The 24,031-nt window shown below is 40.5% G+C and overlaps 1 protein-coding gene across 8 annotated transcripts; it reads right to left on the bottom strand.

Annotated features, from left to right (window-relative positions):
• Positions 1-1,022: 1,022 nt before the first annotated feature.
• Positions 1,023-23,432, bottom strand: mag (myelin associated glycoprotein). Of its 8 annotated transcripts, none has more exons than XM_018727005.2 (12): positions 23,341-23,432; positions 13,310-13,408; positions 11,682-11,750; positions 10,888-11,256; positions 8,987-9,283; positions 7,987-8,244; positions 7,126-7,386; positions 5,961-6,269; positions 5,433-5,532; positions 3,186-3,288; positions 2,760-2,816; positions 1,023-2,392 (listed from the first exon to the last, which is right to left on the bottom strand). In XM_018727005.2, the coding sequence occupies exons 3-12, from the start codon at positions 11,725-11,727 to the stop codon at positions 2,234-2,236; spliced, it is 1,959 nt and encodes a 652-aa protein (XP_018582521.1). In that variant the 5' UTR covers positions 11,728-11,750; positions 13,310-13,408; positions 23,341-23,432; the 3' UTR covers positions 1,023-2,233. The 8 variants fall into 8 exon arrangements, with proteins under 8 accessions (XP_018582521.1, XP_018582524.1, XP_018582523.1 ...); XM_018727008.2 differs by having other exon boundaries at positions 13,317-13,408; XM_018727007.2 differs by lacking the exon at positions 23,341-23,432 and adding an exon at positions 19,526-19,918.
• Positions 23,433-24,031: the final 599 nt, after the last annotated feature.

Raw genomic sequence — 24,031 nt, 5'->3', positions numbered from 1 at the left:
CTTGTCCGCCCTGACCTACACACATCTTCTTGACTTTGTTCCAAATCGTTGTTTACATAGTTTATCTGATGTTCATGGATGTGACCACCGGATTCTTAGCAGCTACAAACACTGAAGTACATGCAAATATAAGTGGAAGTCAAATAAAAACAAGGGAACAATGAGCTGTGAAAAAGAATGTTATTTACCAGCACTGTCACTCAATAATACTTCCAGGTTAATACATTATTCAAGTCCTATATACATGTATAGTAGTTCACACAAAGTACTACAGTTGCAGCTTGTTTGAGTACAATAAAATCCTAGAGTTAAATGAAGCATAGAAAGGAAAAATGAAGAAGTGACATTTTACGTTTATTTGTTTTGCCTTGTATAAAATTAAGGTGTTGTGCCAGGACAGAAAATTTTGCCAAATGAAACATAGCAAGCAAAAAACTAAATGATACTGTTGAAACTATGGCAATTTCTCAGATACTCTAGGATTCTGGTCTTGCATTAATGAAGAGAAAAACATCACAGATATAATAATTATAATTATCAGTCACATACATACATCTTTGCTTTACAACACATAAAGGTAAAAAAGGAAAAAATATGATAGACATACTATTCTCAGTGTTTTTTTCAAGTGTACAAATAAATAAAACAGAATCTTTTAACATTTTCCTTCCAAATCAGAGGAGTAAATGATAAACAGTATGTATAGAGTACCCACGTAATGTATTGGAATTGTTATGCGTGCAAATCATTGCGGAAATAAACAACTTTATACAGTGTGTTTTTAGCTCTGTACGTTTACGATGAAATGGGCAACACCGTGCAAAGTATTTACATATACTCTATATCCCTTTACTGTTATTACATGCTCTTTATTATCACAGCAGCAATGCTGAGTGGTTTAAAGTCAGTTAAGCTATTAGTCAGATACAATATTAATAATATATAGGGCTAAAAGAATCCTTGTGGGATTTTTGTAAAGTATTTTAAAATGACAGATTTAGATTCCAAGTGTATGTTGTGCCATTTTTACAGATTTAAGACTCCTCGGAGTATTATCATCAGGAATCAGTTACATGCTTGCCAAGTATATAATTTCAGAATGCATTATAAGCACTTTTAGGTAAAGAAATACCCATGCTGTATACGACTGGTGACTAGGTTTTTGAGGCACACGCAATAATTCCATGGAATATACTTTTCAGATCTGTTGAAAAAACACTGATCCCGTTTTCATTGGTTCCCCCGAATGCGAATAATTTGGATTCTGCCTTGAAAAAGTCACCAAGAAAGCTCACAAAAATAACAGGGGAACTAAGAGAAATAAACAAGAAAACAGGAGGAGAACTCACAAATAAAAATTCAAAATTTGCCTTGTTCAGCCTGGAAGGCTCAAAATAGAAAATCGGAAATGTATAATTCATCCATTATATTTCTTAAAGGGTCATGGGAGCATTATCAACCATCACAAACATATGCCCCCAACACCCCAATCCTTATATCTTTAGAACTAAGTTCTTGTATTTCTACCACTACCTCATCTATGTACCTACACTTACACCCCTGCAAATCAAAGCAGAGACACAACACAATGAAAAATATACTTTTTTTCACACATGATGTGTGAAAAACATGCTGTGGAGAAGGTTGTTTGTTCAGAACTAGAACTGGACTTGGGAAGAGATGTTTACAAACCCTGTTCCCTGACACTACAGCTTTTAGAGGACACAGGTAGGGTGAGAGCAGCCATGAGCACAACAGGAAGTCAAAAGAACAAGAAAGATGTGGGGCAGCCATGTGACAGATGAGGAGTAAGAGACAATGAGGAATAATAAGAGGAAAGATTAAAAAGAAAAGCAGCAGCAGACATTTCAGTAAAGAGCACAGAGTGACTGCAAAACCTTACAGAGACAAAAAAAGATAAAGTACTTGGTGGGGTGAACATATGGGCATGACAATGAATGGAGTTTTAGTGTCATTCAGTGTGTCGTACTCCAACACAGCGTGCAACGGCCATCCCAAAGGGGGCTGTAGGAGAGAGGACCACAGCAGTGCAGCTGGGAAGGGTCTGGAGGGTGCAGAGAAGTTGCTAGGTTAGTGTATTGGGCAAAACAAAATGAGAAAAGGATGTTTTAGGGAGCAAGGGATGGTGGAAGGTATGGGAATCAGATAGAGATGCAGAAGGACCCCCCACAATGCATCACCCACAGCTGGGGCATCAGGGAAGCAGTGTGATTCATTTGGCCTTGATCTCGGTGTAGTCGCTGCCGTCGTCTCCCTGCACAGATGCCCCATCTCGGGGTCGACCCCTAATGAATTCCAGGGCAGCATAGTTTAGCTCTTGTTTCTCCAGGTCAGCCATGGAGCCCACCGGCTGGTACTCTCCGTCGTCTCCCTGCAGCAATGAGAGGAATGGTTATCAGAGATGGAGACACAAATAATGGGGAAAATGTCATTGGGAAGAAACGCAACTTCTAATGAATGAATGGGTGAAAAAATTAGAGTCAAAGACATGCAGGGTCAGCGGTGGTGCAGCAAAGGAGAGCCATGTAAGGGCAAAGCTTAACTGTTCGACAACACAGACAGTCTTAGGTATTCCATGCACACAGACATATATAGAGGAGCTTTTATTTTTCTTTCAGCTCGGACAAAACCGAAATGATGTTTGGTCATGTCAGTATTTACTGTATCCATTTATTTATTTACGTCTTGTGGATGAGTCAGGTGAAAAAAATGCATGTACGCTTGCATCTGAACCTTACCGTGGAGGTTTCTTCAAGGATCGAGCTAAACTTTGAGCCCAATAGCTCAGTCTTTAGCTGTGCAGAAGTTAGGGAAGAGAAACAGAGACACAAATGCACAAGGGCGATGAAGCATGACTCCTGAAGAATAACAGGCTGGAATGTGCTCCACTATTCAAGCAGGGTTAGAGCCAAGGATCACTAGGGAGAGTAAGAGGGAGGGGTGGGAGTCTGGGGTAGGGCATGCCATCACCTATCTGACACCTAAATATCTCCAGCGGAAGTCAGACACCCCCACTTGAGAAAGAATGATCACTTTCATGTCAACAAATTCAACTTTAGCAGTTAAGTGTGAATAAGAACTTCCCTTCAAAATGTAAATGCCCTCAATGCTATAACATTACGGAAGTGCCACAGCTGTTCAGTTTCAGCATTAGGATTTCTCACCACTTTCTTCCTCAGATTTTGTTTGTCCTTCTTGACTGCGCTGTAGAACATTGAGGGGTTCTCCAGCTTAGATACCAGGTCCTGCCCAGGGTTGCCATTCTCTCTGGGGGACGGAGTCACATGATCAGGCTTGCTTACTGTCACTAACTCAGGGTAGCACTTTAGGTATCCGCTGCCGGCAATCAACAATAATAACTTGTCATTTGAACATCTAAAATCATATTTCCCTTTTATATTTCCTAAACGTATACAGGAAGTCTTTACACTTCCATCAGATGTAATTCCGGAAAACCTAGATACCTAAAACTTCTTTTCCCATCGATACTCATAATTTATAACACATGTCTCTCATAAGTAACAGGATATAAAATTTATATAACTGGTTTGGTTGTTGAACCAGGGCTACCATACATATTTATTTTTGACTGAAGGAACCATTTTTCAACATAATATATATGAGTCAATATTAGAGTTATATTTGTGTAAACTGGAACTAGCAACATTATAGGCTATTAATAGTAATAATAATAATAGAGTGGGGTAGTGCATCTGTGCTTTGGGCTTCACAATAAACACAAGAAAGCAATTGAAGGGGTTATGCTCTCTCCCTTTGGTTTATTTTCAGGTCAGTAAGGTTTTTGTTCAAATAGGGTATCATTGGGAAGAGTTAAGGAAATGGTTGTGATTTATAATAGAAGTTTTAGAAAGCTGCCCAGCTTATTAGCTAAATAGCTGATATTCTGGGCATGATTGGATGATATGAGTCAGTTACACAAATGCAACACTGATTGAAACATTTCTCACTCACCTCTTCCAAATATTTAGCCTGTTCTTACCCTTCTTAGTTAACTATCTTGCACAACAAGCTGACACCCTAGTTGTGTAGGATGACATGTTGTCTGCAGTCTCAGCAATACAGTTAAAACTGACAAAGAAATTGAGGCCAGCTGTCAAACACAGCTTTTCGACCTAGCATGAGTTGTTTCTTTTTCATCAGAAAATATGTCCTGGTATTGCATTGTAAATAAAAATTTGCAGAATAACAAGAAAAATAACTGTCAGCATTTATAATTTGGTCCTGAACATATTGAGGGTTTTGTACTACAATCATGTTTTCAACTTTCAGGGGGTGAGCCTACATTTCAGACAGCTAAAATAAATAAAAGCAGGTGTGTTTTTTGTTTTTCCATCATTAGTTACTATATTTGTCATCAAAATTAAGAAATGTCAATCATTTACTTCTGCCTGACAGACACACACACATTTTCCAAACCGCTTGTCCTTTACAGGGTCACAGAGCCTATCCGGCAACACAGGGCATAAGGCCGGAGGGGGAGGGGACACACCCAGGACAGGATGCCAGTCCACCACAAGGCACCCCATGCAGGACTCGAACCCCAGACCCACCAGAGAGCAGGACCCGGTCCAACCCACTGCACCACTGCACCCCCCAGTTTGCCTGACAGACAGAGCCCTATTAAAGGAGGAATATGTGCACATGTGCCTTAACAAGCTGTCACTTTTACTTTATATTTCAGATGAATATACACACACACACTTTCTGAACCACTTGTCCCATACAGGATCACAGGGAACCGGAGCCTACCCGGCAACACAGGGCATAAGGCCGGAGGGGGAGGGGACACACCCCGGACGGGACACCAGTCCGTCGCAAGGCACCCCAAGCAGGATTTGAACCCCAGACCCACCAGAGAGCAGGACCTGGTCCAACCCACTGCGCCACTGCACCACCACACCTCTCCAGTTTGCCTGACAGACAGAGCCATATTAATGGAGGAATATGTGCACATGTGCCTTAAACAAGCTGTCACTTTTACTTTATATTTCAGATGAATAGTGACAAATAAATATGTTTAGCATATCTCATTTGGTCAAATATCCTTTGAAATCTTGACGTGGACATTAGACTGTTCTTCCCAGTTGCAGAGCAAATGTTCAAATTTCCTAATGCCAAGGTAAGCAAAATTCTAATTAAACAAGCCAAGAAGAATCTCTTTTATCTAGTCTTGGTATGTAAAATGTATCCATCATTTGGGAAGAATTGTTTTACTTAATTCCTGAAATGCTTTTATACCTTTCATTTTGCTGTGCTTGCCTTTTCTACACTACCTACTTTTTTACTATGGATGCTCACTTATTTTTTGCCACTGTGACCATCATCAATCTCTCCTGCTTTTTTGTAAGTTAGTAGCACTAGCACCATTCTTTGTCTCTCTTCTGACTCACTTTTTGTTATTACGTCCCACGTATCTCACTGCAGCGATGATGAAGGCAATGACAGCCACTCCACCAATGGTCCCAATGACAACCGCCATCATGTATTTCTCTGAAGATGAGAGAAAAATTATTTCAGTTAGTCATACGTCTCTGTCAATGATGCAAATACTTGTCAAAATTCTTACCCTTGTGTTTGTGCTCATTACAGTATTACTAATGCAGATAAAACCTCTACCAAGCATATTAGGAAAATGGAAAATACCAAAATCATAACACTTCGGTATAATTTCATCATTGAGAATTAAAGTCTTGCATGTGGACTACAGCTTTTGTGAAATTAAGAATCGGAAAGTGGACAAAACAGAAATTTTAAGACATTTAAGTGATATTAGACACCTGATATTATAATTTGCACTACATCAAACAAGCTGTGCACTTTACAGTGAGAATTAAAGAATTATGTGGTAAATTATGAAGAGGTCATATACAGAAGAGAAATGGATGCTGTCCATCTGGAGGAAAGAAGAGGAAACTCACTCTCTTGCTGGAGTTCCAGCCGCACAGTCTCTGAGCCGTACATGTTGCTGATATGGCAGTGCACGTTGACTGCTGCTGCCCCATTGCCCCCATTGTTGGTCTTTTCCCTTAGCTTTATCATGCCTGTGGCTGTGTAGCCATCTGTGTGTGTGTAGTAGTTGAAGCGGCTCTCTGTGTCATTGATGGTGATGTTGAGGTCGGGAAGCTGGAATTCGATGATAGGCTCAGGGTTGCCAGAGGCCACACACACACACTGGACCCCCTCTCGCACAACTGTGCACTTGGACTCCTCCAGAAGTATTGGTGCAACTGGGAAAGGAAGTGAGCAACTCAGCCCAAGCTATGTCCAAGTGACACAGCAATTACAAATTCACTTCACTAACATGTTCGGGCTTGTTTATCTTCTAATGCTTTGAAACTGTCTAAAAACATCTTCTTGTGTAGGTACAGTAGTATTCATCTTTATCATAGGCTTGCAACTGAACTTAGGCACATAGGTTGTCACATACATATGCATAAAATAAGGAGTGATTAGCTAATGTATCTAATGTTCAAAAATTAAGATTAAACTAAAAAGGAGTGCCTTATGTGTTTGTTGCAGAAATGTAGAGGTTGTGTAAAAAGATGTATTGTAAGAATCAACAAGATGGGATTAATGCTTAATATTTAACAGTAAAATTATGTATAGTAAAACTATGAGCTTTTTTTAATTACTGGCTTTTAGGTTAAAAAATGGTTTTGTTTTCGATAATTTAATTTAAAAGATAAATCTACTGTTTTTTGTTTTTAGTAATATGTCAAGAACAATTACATTAACTATCCACAATAAATTGTTAGTAACTGTTTTACTCTTTCAGACTTGCTTCTCCCCTGATCTCATGTGTTTGATAAGCCTGTACATGTTTGTTACGTTTTATATTTTAATAATTCAGTAGTGGAAAATCTTTTATGCAGCTACTCTTGTGATGTATACTGGTTTATACTGTGGAATATGACCAACTGACTGTACTCTAGATTCACATGTCTGCATCCAAATCTCTCATTCTGTTAATGTAAGGTATTCTTTGTATTGTTCTCCGAGATGTATGTCGCTTTGGAGTAAAGCATCCTCTAAATTAAATTTGTTTCAGTTGAAAGATGCGAGAATAGGTGCTGCTGGACTCACACTCGACGGTGACATTGAGTGAGCTGCTGGAGCGCCCATGCTCATTCTCAGCCAGGCAGCGGTAAGTGCCGTCACCCTGCGGGGTCACTTCCATAATCTCCAGTACAGACATCTCCTCTGCTGTGATGGTGCCCACCAGTAGGCCGTCCTTCAGCCAGGTGAGCGTGGGAGGGGGGTTGCCCTGGGTGCTGCAATGTAAAAACACGGTGGAGCCCTCCTGCACCGTGACAGAGGCATTCACCCAGGGTTCTCTTGGGGGGTCTGCAAGAAAGAAATGTCATAGAAGAGAGAAAAGTAAAAAATTTGACAAGTATACATGGACAGAGCATAAGGCAAAAACGGGAGGCATGGAAAAAATACTGTAAATCCTCTTCCGCTATAAATACTGGCTCTCTAAATTTTAACATTAATCGTAACCCTAACTCAAGTTTAGATGCCTTTCTCTGCCTCTGCCTCTGACTTCACTCTTCTTCTTGCAGTCCCTCTTAAATGCTCTTTATAGTGCTTTTTCTCTTTTCAATCCCTTGAATTTCCTCTATGAATCAAGCTATTGTTCACCAAGAGCTACCCAACCTCTACAAAGATGATCAGCCCCAATAATGAGTGGAAATTTATCATGCAATGCAATATGTAAGTTCCTGTAGGTGTGGGGCTCTTATTTCAACTGTCTCAGAAAGGGGAAGTAAAAATTATCTTGCTTTCAAAAACAAGCACACTGAAACGCAGTAACAACACAGAGATTTGTTTGAGATGGGTGTACAGTTTTTAGATAATGCTTTGTGTATTGCCTTGCCTTTTCTTTGTATAAATGCTTGCTTTTCAGAGAATTAAAGAATACATGGCAGTAATATGGACACTCACACATGACTGCAAGGTACATGGAACTGTTCATGGTGCCGTATCCATTGTCAGCCACACAAGTGTAGACACCCTCCTTAGGAGAATCCACTGCTTCCAGGTGCAGGGATATGTTTGAAGCTGTGTCCCAGATCAGCTCCTGATCTCCAAACATCCAGGAGATTCTGGGTGGGGGGTTGCTGTCCACCTCACAGTACAGTGTCACTGAGCTTCCCTCCATCACCTCTCGTGATGCATTCACCCACACTGAGCGAGGATGGTCTGCCATAAAGGGTTATGTCCCATACAATTTTAAAAAGAAAGAAAAGGTCTTTACTTCACCTCTTAAATTTATCATTCTATACATCAGCCTATTTATTATCAATAGCCACATCTCCAAAGAAGGGCCACCGTGGTTCAGAGCCTATTTCTGAAGCATTTGGTGGGAGATGGGGAATCCTCAAGTGCAGGGCAATGACACATACTTGCATTCACTCAAACATGTCTTTGGATGGTGGGAGGAAACTGGTGCACCTGAAGGAAGCCCAGGTGAACATGGGAAAGAATTTATTTTTTTCTACCATATTTAAAAGTTTATCACCTCCCATGTTAGACTGAGCATTAACAGTAATTCATAACTTAATTAAGTAAATTATAGATAGGACAGCACTCACAGTTGTGACCGCATTTATTAAATATGAAACTTAAATACAAATGCGTTTTGGCCTCACGCCTTCTTCAGTGTGTATAAACATTAACAGAACATGTAAATATGTAGAGAATATACCATTTCACGTGACTCACAATTTCACGTTGTTAAGACAATCAGGTTAGAGAAATAGTGTGCATTTAGACATGTGAGTGTATGAAGAACATGCCAAACTAGCTGAATAGGAGGTTTACAATGTTCATGTCACATGACACTAATGCTCCCAAGAGTAAACATCGGGTGAAAATAAATGGCATGACTTTTAACACAAGAAGGTGGTTTGAATGTGGAATGAGCTGCAGAACTTGTACTCACACTTGATGTCCAGGTAAATGAGTCGCTCATAGACGAAGCTAGTGTTGGGAAAGTGGACACGGCAGCCCAGCAGCTGGCCATTGTGCATGGGCTTGGGTGTGAAGGTGAGTGTGCTGGACAACACCGCCGTGTTTCCCTCCTCCACATATTCCGAGCTGTACTGGGGGTCTGGCAGGTAGTCAGCATAGAGCCAGCTAATTTCAGGGCTCATGTCTGGACAGTTGTCTGGTGCGTAGCAAGTCACATCCAAGCTTGTGTCACTAACTATCTCTTCAGGGATGTCAACGTTTGGCTGGTCTGCGGGGCAAAGGGGGCAGAGGAATTATCCCACTCAAAAGCCGTAAATAACCTGTTCCATCAGCCATTTTTCCATATTTCATCAGCAGTTTCATCCTCTGGTGTGTGCATGTTGATCTCTGTGGAGGTACTAATTAAAAGGAGCCTCAGATTTCCTTGGTATTTTCTGTCTGTTGTTTCCTGGCTATCCTTGTTTTTATGCAATGAAAAAAATACACACACACACTTTCAGAACCGCTTGTCCCATACGGGGTCACGGGGAACCGGAGCCTACCCGGCAACACAGGGCGTAAGGCCGAAGGGACACACCCAGGACGGGACGCCAGTCCGTCGCAAGGCACCCCAAGCGGGACTCAAACCCCAGACCCACCGAAGAGCAGGACTGTGGTCCAACCCATTGCGCCACCGCGCCCCCATGAAAAAAATATTGCCTTTCATTTTATTTTAAAGAAGTCAGCACATTTTAAGTTGAATATTAGTTTTGTAAAGGCTCTGTCCTTTAATTTCCTTTAAATAATTTATAGAGAGGACTCATAAATAGGTTAAACGGTTTCTTTTGATTCATATCAATTGCTGAGCAAATATGAAGCACCAGTATACAAGTAGAACAGGAAATGGGGAGAACTAAAACCCCAAGTGACACTGAACAATGACAAAAAGAGTAGTGTCATGAAAAAGGTGGTGTCATTATCACATCATCCTGTGTGGCTTCGTTAGTAGTTAGTAAAGCCAGCCTCCCTGAACACCAGTTGGAATCTGGATTGTGCTATACACACATGCTGTCTGACTGGGCTAAGTCCAACTAAGGGTGTGCTGTGACTGCTGTGAGGAACTGGCTATGATATACAGTTAAAAGAATCAAAAAGAGCAAGAAATGTATCTAATCTAACAAATCTAATTTTTGTTGTAATTTATACATTTTAAATTGAAATGTTTTGATTGTGCTACGATTGACTGGCATGTCACACCCCCATTCTGGGACAGGCTCCAGAACACCACTGCCTTGACCAGGACAAATGGTTAACGAAGGAGAGGGAGTGTCCTCAGGCCTGATAGGCTCACCTTGTATTCACTAAAACACTGTAATTCATGTAAGATCATAATTACAATTGCCACCTTATAATCTTAAAACACTAATGTCTTGCAGAAATCCAAACACTGAGTTACAGTGAAAAATGGCACATGAAACTATCAAGCACTTTAGATTACTTTCTATATTTGTTTTATAGTCACCTTTTCAAGTTCCTCTTAAATGTAATTTGTTATGTTTTACTGTTACTGTGATACTGTTATACTAGGGGAATCAAACAGAAATGAATAGGATTGTTAAAATGACGCTGTTTCAGAATAGTGTTTTTACACTGTTAGTACCCAGTTGTCACTGGTCAGGTGATACCCAATATATACACAGAATGCAGAAGGTAAACTGAACTTAGTACACTAAGCCCAGTGATAAAAATCTGACAGTACATTATCAGAAAATTCCAACAGCTCCTGATTACTAATTACAGAAGTGTATGGTGTCATCACGCTCTTGAAATTAACTCCCATGTGATCTAAAAATATTATATTAATAGGATAAATCCTGATCCCACACAACATACCCAACACCTTGAGCTCGGAGAAGTCAGGGTAGGTGAAGATGTTGGCGCCCCCGAGGTCTGCGCGGAAGTAGTACCTCCCAGAATGCTCAGCTCCAAGATTGCTGATGCGCAGGGTGCAGTTTCTCTGGTTGAGGTCGCCCAGCAGCTTAGTGCGTCCTTTGTAGCTCTCATTCACAATATCTGTGCGTGATTTGTAGACCACCGGGGGGAAGAATTGTGGGTAAGGCTGGCCAAAGTACCAGATCCCATGCACTCCCCGGTAGGGCCGTATGCTCGACGGGTACATGAAGGTGCAGGGAATGACCACGCATGAGTTAGTCATGGCTGAGATGTCCCTCGGCATCCACACATTCCACTGTGCGCTGACATCTGGTGGACAGGATGGTTGGCAGATGGGAGCAAAAAGGAAGAGGTGAGCGTGGGTCAAGTCATATCTCCTATCATGTGAAAGCCACATATTATTTCCATCTCATATATCACATGTATTTTAGCTCATAATCTTTGGAAAGTAATGTATTTTGATGTTCTTGATTTGTCTCATCTAATGAAGGCATAAATCATTCACTGAGTATGTGCAGGTAATGAGAATGGAAAGATCCAACTTAATTCTTAATCTTTAAATTTTTTTTTTTTTAAATTTTCGACAAAAATACTAGACTTCCACGAAGGACGCAGTTGTTTAACCTGAGAAAATATAACAGAACAGTTAATTTCATTAACAGTTAATTTCAATACCACTCCTGTTTTCAGTGTGAGATGAAGCCATATGGGTACGAATGACACTCCTGTATTACCTTTGAAAAGCAGCAAAAGAGGCAACAGCAGTTCTAAGTACCACATATCTTCAGACTACCACTGTGTTTCTGAAAGAGATGGAGGCATTGTCAGCACTAAATCAGGAAAACATCCATTTATCAAGGTGTCATGTTTTGGGTGATACCAGCCAAAAATGTAAAAACAAAATAGAAAATGCTCTTACTGTTGATTGTAGTAAGGGGTAACCATTGCTCCTCTGCACTTTAAACAACAGCATTTCAGGAAAGTTCTCCTTTCCTTCAGACCCTCACTGTATTCTAAACTGCAGTTACCCCGTTTGAGCACCAGAGACTGCTCACACCAAGACACCCTGGCTGCCCTCACCCTCTGCAGCAAACAAGTGACATCAGCACCAGGCAATGACCTCAGCGCTCCCACTGATACACAGGCACAAAGGCACAGGGCCGAGACACACAGCACCTGTTTATGCGCTCGTGCAGAAGACCAGCGTGTCATGACCATTATAATGTCTCATTATAATCCCAATCTGTAAACCACCATCACCAATCACCATACCTACCATTAATCCTGCTCTGTAGCCCATTACAAAAAATATACATAATCAGCAGGTGACTTTATGTTTCTGGGTTATGAACACGTGTTTCGATGATATGACAGCATGATTCATCACACTACGTGGGTGAGAAGATGCATCAGTGGAATTACAAACAGTTATGGAGTACAAAGCATTCATTTAGAAAGCAAGACCACGGATATTTTGGGGTTTTTTGTCTGGTATTGAAATTCTGCTCATCTCTGGCAATAGGCATTCCACTAAAATCAATATACTGCACAGTCCTTGTCAGGAAGACATGAAAGTACAGCAGTCATCAAAAGAGGGGTGGATCCTTTCCAACGCTAATAATAAAATAAGGACCACTGCTCATCCAAAACCCAAAAAAGGGCACTTTGCCCTTAGAAATTAGAAGGCAGAACAATTCCTAGTCTAACGTGAGACAGGAAGCATGGGATGCACATAATCACCATTTCTCTGTTTTTAATTAGAGATACAGGAAATACGGATTGGTTTAGGTTTCTTTCAAATATTAGATAATAGAAATGAAGTGTACATAGAAAAGCGCTCACATTTTGTGACCGTATTTATTAACTAAGGGATTTAAACGTGAAATTTATAACAAACAACCTGTTACGACTTCAAGGCAAATTTCGTCAAAAGATATACACTAAAAAAGGCCTGAGGCTGAAACATGTCAGTGTCAGCATTTAATTTGTTTAAATTCCAAAAGTAACAAATATGGTCACAGCTATGAGTGCTGTTCTATGTAGATTTTATTTCTGTCATCTGCAGAGGATCCGGCACCCATTGCAGCAATGTTTTTTCAGTAGTTACAGGGAGCAGGTACTATTTCTCTAATTAAATTTTAGATAGTAATATTTACGTTTTGTACACATTTGTAAATTCAATGGAGCACAACGCTGTGAATGTATTGTGTAGACAGCAGAAGTGTACCTCTGTTAACATGGAACTAAGGCAGTATTATCATCCAGGAATGAGTTGCAGAGGGTGTGTCATTACTGAAGTCAAGGGGAAAAAGTGAACCACATCGAAACCCGAGTAATTCCCACGAGGATGGAAATGACTTGCCTCATACCAGCTTTTTGTGCTCCACAGGCTTCCTTGTGGTCTTCCCTGAGTGGAAAGCGCTGCGCAATGTAATGTGGATTCCTCCCTGCTCGACTCTTGCTGGAGGGCAGAGGGTCGGAAGGAGAGAAAGAGATACTTTGAGCTTCAAGCTGCATCGATGTATGTCGTGGGCAGATTTGAATATGCATCCAGGCATTTCTCTCTCTGCCCGGGGCCCACACCACGCATACCTTGCAAAACTGACATATGTCTCAGCTGAAAGTCCAACACTTTGGACATTTCAGTACCACTTTAGAATAAAGTTTGTGATCCTATGTTCTCAGTGGACACAAACTTGCAAGCACAGGGCTGAGGACTCACCAACAACTGGACACAAACAGGCTGAGGACCTTAATATCAATAGTGTTGTGATGCCCCACACACTTGCAATTAAAAAAAATTTTTTTTTTTTTTTTAAAAAAATCTTTATTTCTGTATGTGTAAGAAAGTTTCTCAGGTAAAGGGCAGAGATGAAGATCATACGGAAAAGATTGCTTCTTTACACTGGTTATGGTTAAGGTATGACATACACAGTTGCGGTGTGTGAGAAGGGGTCAGGAAATGACAGCAGTAATTTGCATCCTGTGTTTAAATATATTGTACATCAGTGTGTTGAAGTACCCAACACAAAGGCTTTGGCTTCAAAAGTGTAAATGATGTGATCGGAGGTAATATTGTAGCAGTGCAGCGGTGAAACCCTTCTCATCATCCCTGGCTGTGTAGTGTGTATGTCGTCTTTTAATTGTGTGTAGTCCAGTGTAGCATGTTAATGTATTTTGTGTTAAGGATGGTTTAGTTACTTTGGAAGATTACTGTGTAAATACATTTACATTTTACATTTATTCGTTTGGTAGACGCTTTTCTTCAAAGTGACATACATCTCAGAAAATGCAATGTGTTCATTACATTAACAGAAAGAGAGACATAGCTGTAGACGTGTGATTCTGAAGTACAGTTAATTTGTTTCTTTCCACCATACCTGTAATATTTAGTTGCTCATCTCCAATGTGTCATATGTTGCAGTTCAAGTTGTCCCCGGGTTTGTGTATGTTCTGTTGCGATTGAGGAGTAAAAGTTTGTGTTTGTGCTATACGTCGTGGCGCACAAATAAAAAGAGCAAAATGCACAAAACTTGTTCCCCTGAATCATCTGCTGTCATATTAACCCTTTCATTGTATGTTTCTTTCAGGCCAAAACATCACAGAAAAATTCAAATTGAACTCAAATAAAAAATTTGAAGCGTATACCAAAACAAGCACTGCTAGTAAATGTTTCGAAGTAGGTGGCAAATTTGTGTCCCCCTGAATGCGGCATTCATGAGGCGGAGCTTCTGCAAATGAATGCAAAACATGCCAGACCCACACACAAGCGCAACGCATGCCGACACACTCCGCGCCTGTGCTAACAAAGCAGCCTGTGACCCTTCCTCCCCGGCGCTCCCTCCTCTGCTCTGCATCAGCGAGAAACACACTTTCCACAGTCAGACCTCAGGCTTCACCCCCAGGGAAAGTCTCTCTGCGGCTGGAGTTCCTAACAATCACTCATTACTGTAATATTCATACAGTATTTCCATTACAAACTCTGCTTTGATAATGAGATACCTCAGCAGTGTTACATCATCAACCACAGTGAATACATGGTCGCATGTTGCACACCTCCACAGCACTCGCTACTGGGGTAAACTGTGGTGATGACGGTAGGGAGAAGTCCCAAGTCCTCCAGTTCCAAGAAAAGCATAACAGTGTCAGAACTGCTGCTGCCAGACACAGTTAAAAAACCCTCTATGCTAACATGAAAATATTCTTGTCAAACTACCATCTGCACCTTTGGCTGGAAAGTCAGATGTAGACAAGTTTTATCTACAGTTTTCAGTTTCTCAAAACAGAAAAGGAGGAACTCAAAGTCATCCATACATCTGTAGCACCACATCTACAACAAAGTGTGTCATGTGCGCTCATCGTTCTACGGTCTTTCGGGGTGAATCAGCAGTAAAATCAGAAGCATTACATTTACATTTATTAAAAGCTTCAGTGTCCAGGCGTTGCACTCATATACAGTATGTGCACATACAGAACACTTGCCTCTTCAGTCAGGTATTAAGGAGAATTTTCCAGAACGTGCCTCCTCGCAGCTTGCCACACAGTACCAATCCATTGCATCCACTAGCTTTTCACCAGCTAAAATTATCTCCAGGACAGATGGTCTTTCAACACAACTACTCACTTTTCGCATCCTGTGAACCAAAGCCAAGCCGATCAAGATGACGGCACCTTCAGATACGGTGGATTCCCGCTGTACCTTGGGTTATCACTTACACTACAACAGCTGGGGTGGTTTTTGAACTGACTGGTGTGTTATTTCACATCAACAGCGTTAATATGTTTTACAAATAAGTAGGAAGTGAATGTACACAAAGGATACATACATGAATGTACACTTTCTGGTTGGTGATGGCAAATACGTGAATGAAAAGAAAAAATATCACCTATTAAGAGAAAAGGAAGAAAATTAAAAGGAAAGGAAGTGTGCACAGCAGGGAGATCTTCATCTGTATTTTTCAGTCTCTCTCTGTGCTGTGAAGATTGAAGGTGGTTTCCTGTTGAACTTGTCAACAAGCTCCTTGTGCTCCGTGTGTGCATGTGTGTATACCTCTGAGACTGAGACACTCTATGCATTTGTGAGTGTTTGAATGAGTTTAGTCTCTCTCTGGCCAGTTCACACAAGCTCAGCTCCACATGGCTCAGCAAAGGCCCTGTGGGCAGATGGCGAGCTGCAGGACTTCTCTCATTACAGGAGTTGTCTCTTCCTCTGCCCAGCAGGGGAGTGTCAGTCAAGGGAGGGGTGATCAACGGTTGCCAGCCTAGGCAGCTTAGCTTATAAAAACACTCAGAAATCCACGGAGGCATACAAATGCTAAAGTTGACATTTTACATTCAGTTGGCTCAGAACCCCTAGGACTTTTATGTAGAGGTAATCCTCGATTTATGACACATGTAACTTACGATCATACTGACTTACGATGGCCATCCCATCAACCTTATTGTATCATTTTCAATTCCCGACATTTTGTTATGACGTCTAAAGATGACCACTCCATCTGCTGTATGATAACATCGGCTGACCACACTGCTGTAAGGAACCCATATTTCTTTTCAGTTCAGTCAGTGTATAGATCAGCAACTGAGTTTTATTCATGAAAACATTGTTTTATTTTACTTGTGATTTCATTCAGGGTTTTTACATTGGTTAGTGTGAGTATACTGCAGGTACAGAAAAGAAAAAGCAAGATAAAATATATTTAGAAAGAGAAAATAAGAGCATGAATATATCATTTTAATGTTGTGCTGTATTTCCATTATTATTGCATATTAGTATTATATATTAATATTATTTGAACATGAATAATGTTGGAAATAGTGAAAAAAAAAGTAACCATTTTCTCAGTACACAATGTAGCATCCATGCATCTTAATTTTTATGTTATCATGCTTTTTATAATACAGTACAAGGGGATTTGTGACTTACGAAAAGGTCATCAGAGCTGAGCTCTTTCGTAAGTGGAGGATGGCCTGCTGTCAGATCTCTGATGTAAAGGACAAATGATTTGTGTGGTGTGTGAATGCAACAAGTCCATACGTCATATTTTAGCATGAAATGTAAAATACACATTGTGCGAGAAGTAGGCCAAGCTTCTCCTTGTGATTAAACAGGTTTCTAGCAATGACACTGTACAAAGGAGTGGTCTGGATATAACGTATATAGAAAGTACTGTACTCAATAGATCTTATACACTGAATACATTTACCCTTTAAATTTACATTTATTCATTTAGCAGACGCTTTTGTCCAAAGTGATGTACATCTCAGCAAAAGTACAATTTATGCACTTAAATAGCTGCAAAGTATAATCATTTAGACTTTTTTTAAATAGCCAAAGCACAGAGACTATGCAGTTAACAGCGTCGTAACATATACACCATCATCTATGAAGCTTCCCACAACTCCACAGGGGAACCTTGTATTGGTTTTACTCATTTGATGCACTGAATTCTACTCTCACACACACTGTCTGAAACCACTTGTCCCAGGTGGGATCACAGCAAACCAGAGCCTAACCCAGTAGCACAGGATGCAAGGCTGGAGGGGTAGGGGACATGCCCAGGACAGGATGCCAGTCTGTTACAAGGCACCCCAAGCAGTACTCAAACCCCACAGTGCAGGACCCAGTCAAACCTGCTGCACCAGTACACCCCTTGCATTCAACTCACTCACTATCAGTAATGGAAGAGTGCTACAGCAGGGTCACTGCAGCCTTGAGTTGATCCCTGAAGCATAGGGTACCAGGCGAGGCAGAGTAAGCCCTGCATGGGACACTTGTCTATTACTTACTTACTTACTTACTTACTTACTTACTTACTTACTTACTTACTTACTTACACACACACACACACACACACACACACACACACACACACACACACACACACACACACACACACACACACACACACACACACACACACACACACACACACACACACACACACACACACACACACACACACACACACACACACACACACACACTCTCTCTCTCTCTCTAGGACTTGGTGGTGTGGTAGTGCAATGGGTTTGACCAGGTCCTACTTTCTGGGAGGTCTGGGGTTCGAGTCCCCTGTGGGGTGCTTTGTGATGGTCTGGTGTCCCATCCTGGGTGTGTCCCCTCCAGCCTTACACCCTGTGTTGCTGGGTTAGGCTGCAACCTTGCATGGGACAAGCAATTTCAGATGGTGTGTGTGTGTGATGATACTCTACAGGCAATTACAAGTCACCTGAAACACATTTTTGGACTATTGGAGGAAACCAGAACACCTGGAGGAAACCCACACAAACACAGAGAAAACATGCAGACTCTGTGTAGACTAAATGATAATCACATGGACCCTCGATTGCACAGCCCAGGCACTGTGAGGCACCTTTGCTTTCCACTGCTCCACTGCGCCACCCACACGAGTTCAAGGCCTTTTCAATTTTACCAAGACTTTAGTTAAGTACGATGAAACGTAGAACACCAGTTGTCATTAAATGAAAGTCAGGATCCAAATGTTTCGCATTGACCCATCTGGAGTTCATATTTTTCTTAATGTCCTCCTAAGGAGGCTGTACAGTGGTGTGAAAAAGGAAGTTCACCCAATGAGAAGTTTGGGGTTTTTTTAACATTTTTGGACAGAAGTGGATTTGATTGTCTACAGTAAACAACTGAAATTGTTTATTTAGATCACCTTCATTTCTCAATATGCTTGAAAAAAGATCAAAAATCCCTGTGTGCAAATATGTTGAAAATATACCTTTTCAAGAGACCTATTTAATATTTTCACTGCTCTTTATATGAAAGGACTGGCAGAACGGAATTAAGTGACTGGACTATATCCGTATTGCAGATCTAAAAGTTTAAACAGATGACCACCTCCGCTTGTTCTCATCACAGATTATAAGGGTATCATTGTTGGGTTGAACAAATATTTTTTTGAAAAACCAAAAACAGACTTAAGTAGTGCATACTAACCGTAAGAGTATTCAGTGTTACAGTGCCACATATGAGCAGAAGAATTACAGTGACAATTAGAGAACTGATTAAGGAAAACCTTGTTAACCATTAAACCCATTAAGTTTATCCTGAAAGAACTGCACTTATGCAATATCACTATCTAAAATAAGAAAAGCATGACAGCATACTTTCTATTTCAGCTGTGCAAATGGCTCATGGACACATAAATAGATCAAAGTACACATGAAATCTCCCAAAGGAACCATGAGCACTAAACATCATTACATCATGATAAATGATTCAAGTTCAAATTCAAGGTTTATTGCTATAAGTACTGTGCACAAAGTACTATGAAATTCTTGTTTGAGTGCTTCTCCACAGACTATGGACAAAAACAATAAATAGCACTGCACAAAAAAACAAAGCAATAAATAATGCCAGTAACAATAACAATAAATAACAATTAAAGAACAAGAGATAGCCAGAGTACAAAAGTGAGAATACTTAAAAATGACAATGCAAGTGATGTGCTGGTATGCTTGGATGGGTCAATGAAATTCTAGTTGCAAAAGGTGGCATGTTCATAATAGAAAACAAAATACTTTGGAATATGATTCCAGTTAGACTCACCAGATGGACCAGATAGATGATGGGCCTTTTCTCTTCTTAACAACTTCAACTTCCCTATCCCACATAAACACAGAACAAGCAAACTTGGTTTGTTCCCCCCTCTGTAATGGGGCTCACTAGCTTCTCTCTGTACCAAGCCCCATTGGGAGGGGAAGAAAAAATCTCCTCCTCCTTAATCGAGCTGCCCCTGTAATACTCAATTCCCCCCCCATATGGAAATCACTTCTTCAGGGTACCAGTATTGTTCCATCCCCATGTCTGGCCATTCATAAATCCAGAGCCTACACTGTCAGTCCCACAAAAGCCTGCAGTGTTTTGCAAACTTCCCGTGACTTGTGATCTTTGGAGACACGCAGGAGCAGCGTTTTATTTCTGTTCTACACAAGATGCTTGAATGTCAAAGGAAGGAGTTTTTACAAGTATCTCTTGGATTTTGATGGGTTCAAGCCATCAAAATGATAACTGTGGGTCCTGGCTGTCAGCATGTGGGGAAATCTTTTCTGAGAAATAACTTCATTCTTCTGGGATCAATCCCTTCAACTAAAAATTGCATCACTGTCAGAGGTCGGAGATCACGGTACTTTTTCACACTCAACCTGTTGTAACAGTGCTATACTCTACTGACACTTCTGAGAGTTACATTTATTCAGAACCTACTGATCTTTTTTTTCAGAATGTATCATTTAAAATGTTTCCCGCAATCATATCTTAATACTGAAAACTTTTGTTTTCAGTCTGTATGGTTATACGCAGGTGGGTAAAACCAAGTTTCCAGGAGCATGTGGTTCACACCCACACTTAGCAGGAAACACCACCAAGGAATATCTTAGACATCACTGAGAAACTGGGTCTTCAAATCATTCAGAAGCATGTTTAATCCTGACTGGAGCTGAGGTGTGTGCAATATTCATGACAATCTGAAAGTTGTATGATTAGACAACTACTTGAGCCATTCCCAACAACCAGGTTCAAGTCCTAGTATATCCTAGTATAAAGGTTTCAGTAAAATCTAGCCATATGAGTCAGTTCCCTGGTTTCTTTCTCTTAATAATATGATTATTATGACACAAATTTTCCTTTAATCCCCTGCTCCATCTTTCAGCACCACATTTCCAAGCTTATTTGAGCCAAAAACAGACTGGTGTTGCACAAGTACTATAGGCTTGAGGAGAGATATAAATGTAATTTTTTTGTGCTTCTCTAGTCTTTGAGTTCCAAAAACATGTGAAAGGGGAAGTTAATGACGCTTACTGTTGGAGCAAACAGCATTACCACGACCCTCTATGAGATAACCCCCCCACCCCACAGCCTCAGCTTTCCCACACTGCAGCCATTGTCCGTTGTCCTGCCTGGGGAGAAGAACAGGACGGTCCGAGCCTGGCACTCACTGACACTGGGAAGTTGATGCGAACAGATAATTGTCTTTTAATCACAACAATCCCCTTTTTCCTCAACTTCTCGCTTTCTCGTTCTCTCCGCCTTTCTTCTCAGGCTCTATCAGTGGGCTCCCTGGCCCTAGAAGGATTAGCTAATTCCACACTCCTCAATCTCTCGCCTTGCCTGTACTCCCCTGCCATTGTTTTATCACGGCCATGTACGAATGAATCAGGTTTTTCTGCACATTGTGTGATGTAAGTGTGTCTTGAGTTTGTGTGCTTGAGAGAGGAAAATGGTGAGAAACCGAAAGAAGTGTCTTTTGTTTTCAGATGGTTAGATGGGTCGACCTTGAGAAAGGAGCGCATAGACCAACCCGGCAAGGATGGAACAGTACAAAGGTGGAATTATAAGTGGCCTGGCCAAGAGACACATGCATAAAAATCAAAGTTTGTTGTTTGTTGCATTTTTTCCATGTTTTCAAGCCATGGTTTTCACAAACAGTTGTATCCCTACGAAGGTCAAATAAATCCTTGTTCTCATTACAAAGTGTTCACCTCATTTGAAAAGGTGTGTCATTTTGTTAAAGACACATCATTGTACATTGAATTTATTTTTTATACAAATCTAGATCAGATTTGGTTTTCACTGACACTCAAGTTTTTCACATTTTCTTAATAGTGCATCTGAATTATGCTATTACTGTGCTAACCACAGGGTGGAGAAAAATTCTGAAACTGGAAGAGACAGTGAATGACAAGATAATGACATAATGAAACAAATGTAATTTCAATGTCATCTTTGAACTGCTGTACATTGCACAATTCAGACCTTTTTACAGTTGTTCCACAATGGTTGTGCATCTATAAACACAATTTCATTGTTTCTGCTCTACTTCAACCACCAAATGGACAAATAGACCAGAAGAGGGAAGGATCACTGCAGCCACACTACTTGTCAGTGGACAATACAATGCTCTATGATGCTCTTTGCAGTTTCAGTGTATAAGTTTATGCATTCTGGACTGAAGGTTTAGCTGGATAGCATGAGCAATCAATCTTTGTATCAGCAGTATATAAGCCAGAATTGTAAGGTTACGGTATAATGTATGTTGCCATCACCACATCAAAGCTAATGGAAAATAAAACACCCTTTCCAAGTTTATCATTAGGTGATCAGTTGCCATTATGAAAAGTTTTTGTTTTGTGCCATTATGGAAAATATTTAAAAAAATAGCTTTGTTCCTCCTACCATGGTTTCCAGCTGTTAATTTCTGGCAATGGTACATTGTATATGCAACTGACATGCAGGATGTGTGGCTTTCTCCTTGTTACACTACCCAGAAGTCTTACTCCCAAACTGTTTTTCATCTCATGAAGGTGGTACAGGTTTTGTTAATGTACGATCTTCTAATGAAATCAAATGTTTGTAGTCAAGAAGTAATATGATGGTTGTACTTGTTGCATTCATGAGGTCAATTGTCACACTTACATTTGTCCTGAAAAGTGAAAAGTAGATAATTGAGTGCAAGTGTAGCAAAATATACGTTTTCTGAAAATAAAGACTAGACTAGAGTAGTAAAGACTAGAGACACAGAAGATGATGATGACTTTGGGCTGTCACAAAGCTCAGCCAAGACAACTACATAACTGAGCTAATTGTCACCTGACCACCATAGCCCACCCAGACAAATACTGCTTGGGTCCTCATTGAACAATACATGTGTAATGTGTGACAGGCCTGGGTTCTACTTCACAACCATCACAATGCCATATATCACAGACCACACAGCCCAACCACATCCTATAATGAAAACCAGAGGCTGATTCAGGAAACTCATTGTCAGGTCCAAAAAAGAAAGAAACCAAAGTGAAGAATGAAACAAAATACAATCTGATTCATACTAAAACTGGAAAAGAGAAACGCTGAGCACTCGTATATTAAAGCATTCCCATAAGTGGAATGATAGTTTGAATGGTACCGTAATGTACGAGGCATTTTCAGCCGAATGGAGATAAATGTTCAAGCACTCTTTAGACAAAAACACGTTGGAGAAATGAAGGATTATACAAGACACAGCTGAAGCTGCCAGCAAAAGTGAACCTACCCTCTATAAGGATATGGTTATCTGGTATCAAACACAATTCTTATAGGTATCATCAGGGTCATGCAACTGGCCAAAAATATTACCTATAGCACTGTGCTCAGTTAGATCCTTAATACTTAATGAACTGCAACATAAGTCATTTTTATGTTTTTGGTAATTGCTGCACTGCAATCAGAGAGATTAAGACCAGATACTTTGAACAGAAAAAAATCATAAAACATTGATGTTTGCAAATCATAACATTAAAAGGAAAAAAATCACATTTTAGAAGAAAGCTAAATATTCCTTCTCTAGTTTTAAAAACAGTCGGAGACAACTATAGTCCAGTTCTTACCTTGTCGGTTGGTCTGTGCAAAGTCAACAGCCAAGCTCTAATACCCACCACAGAGGAGCCCAGCTGTCCCCATCTCCCTTGGCATCTACCACCCTGCCATCCATGCTTCCCTCTCTCCCTCCCTCCTTCGCATTCTATCCCTCTCACTCTCCCTTTTCTCATTCCTTCCCTTACAGCAAGGGAACTCCAAAACCACCATTTAATTTTTCTACCCATAATATAGGAAATATAACATTGGCAGTCATGGAAAAAATAAAGGGTTGAGGAGATCAAGAACTGAGATGTCTTATAAAATATGTAGATGTGTATTATATGGATCTTCAAATTTTCATAAACTAAATATTTGCAAATATGAAATGCTATAACTAGGTAGAGAAAGCATTATTGCACTTTTGTTTTCGGTGATTCAGACATTTTGGCATTTTGGCTTGTGCAAAGGGCATCTTGGGTGCATTCCGAATGTAATGTCAGCAATAATGTGAATACCATTTCTCATACAGAGAAACGAAAGAATTAGTCTGAAAACAATTTCAACGGAGGGGGCGACTGCTTGTTCTGAAGTACAGAATTCAGTAGCAACATGTTTTCATATGCAGCACTTCTCAGTAGGCAAAAATGCCAAGGAATGTAAATTGTTACATTACCAGACTCCCTCCATGTGCTGCCATGCTTGGATTGTGTGCAAGTTCTA

This window comes from Scleropages formosus, chromosome 18, assembly GCF_900964775.1.
Source record: "Scleropages formosus chromosome 18, fSclFor1.1, whole genome shotgun sequence".
NCBI lineage: Eukaryota > Metazoa > Chordata > Actinopteri > Osteoglossiformes > Osteoglossidae > Scleropages > Scleropages formosus.
This window is presented reverse-complemented; position numbering and strand designations above follow the sequence as displayed.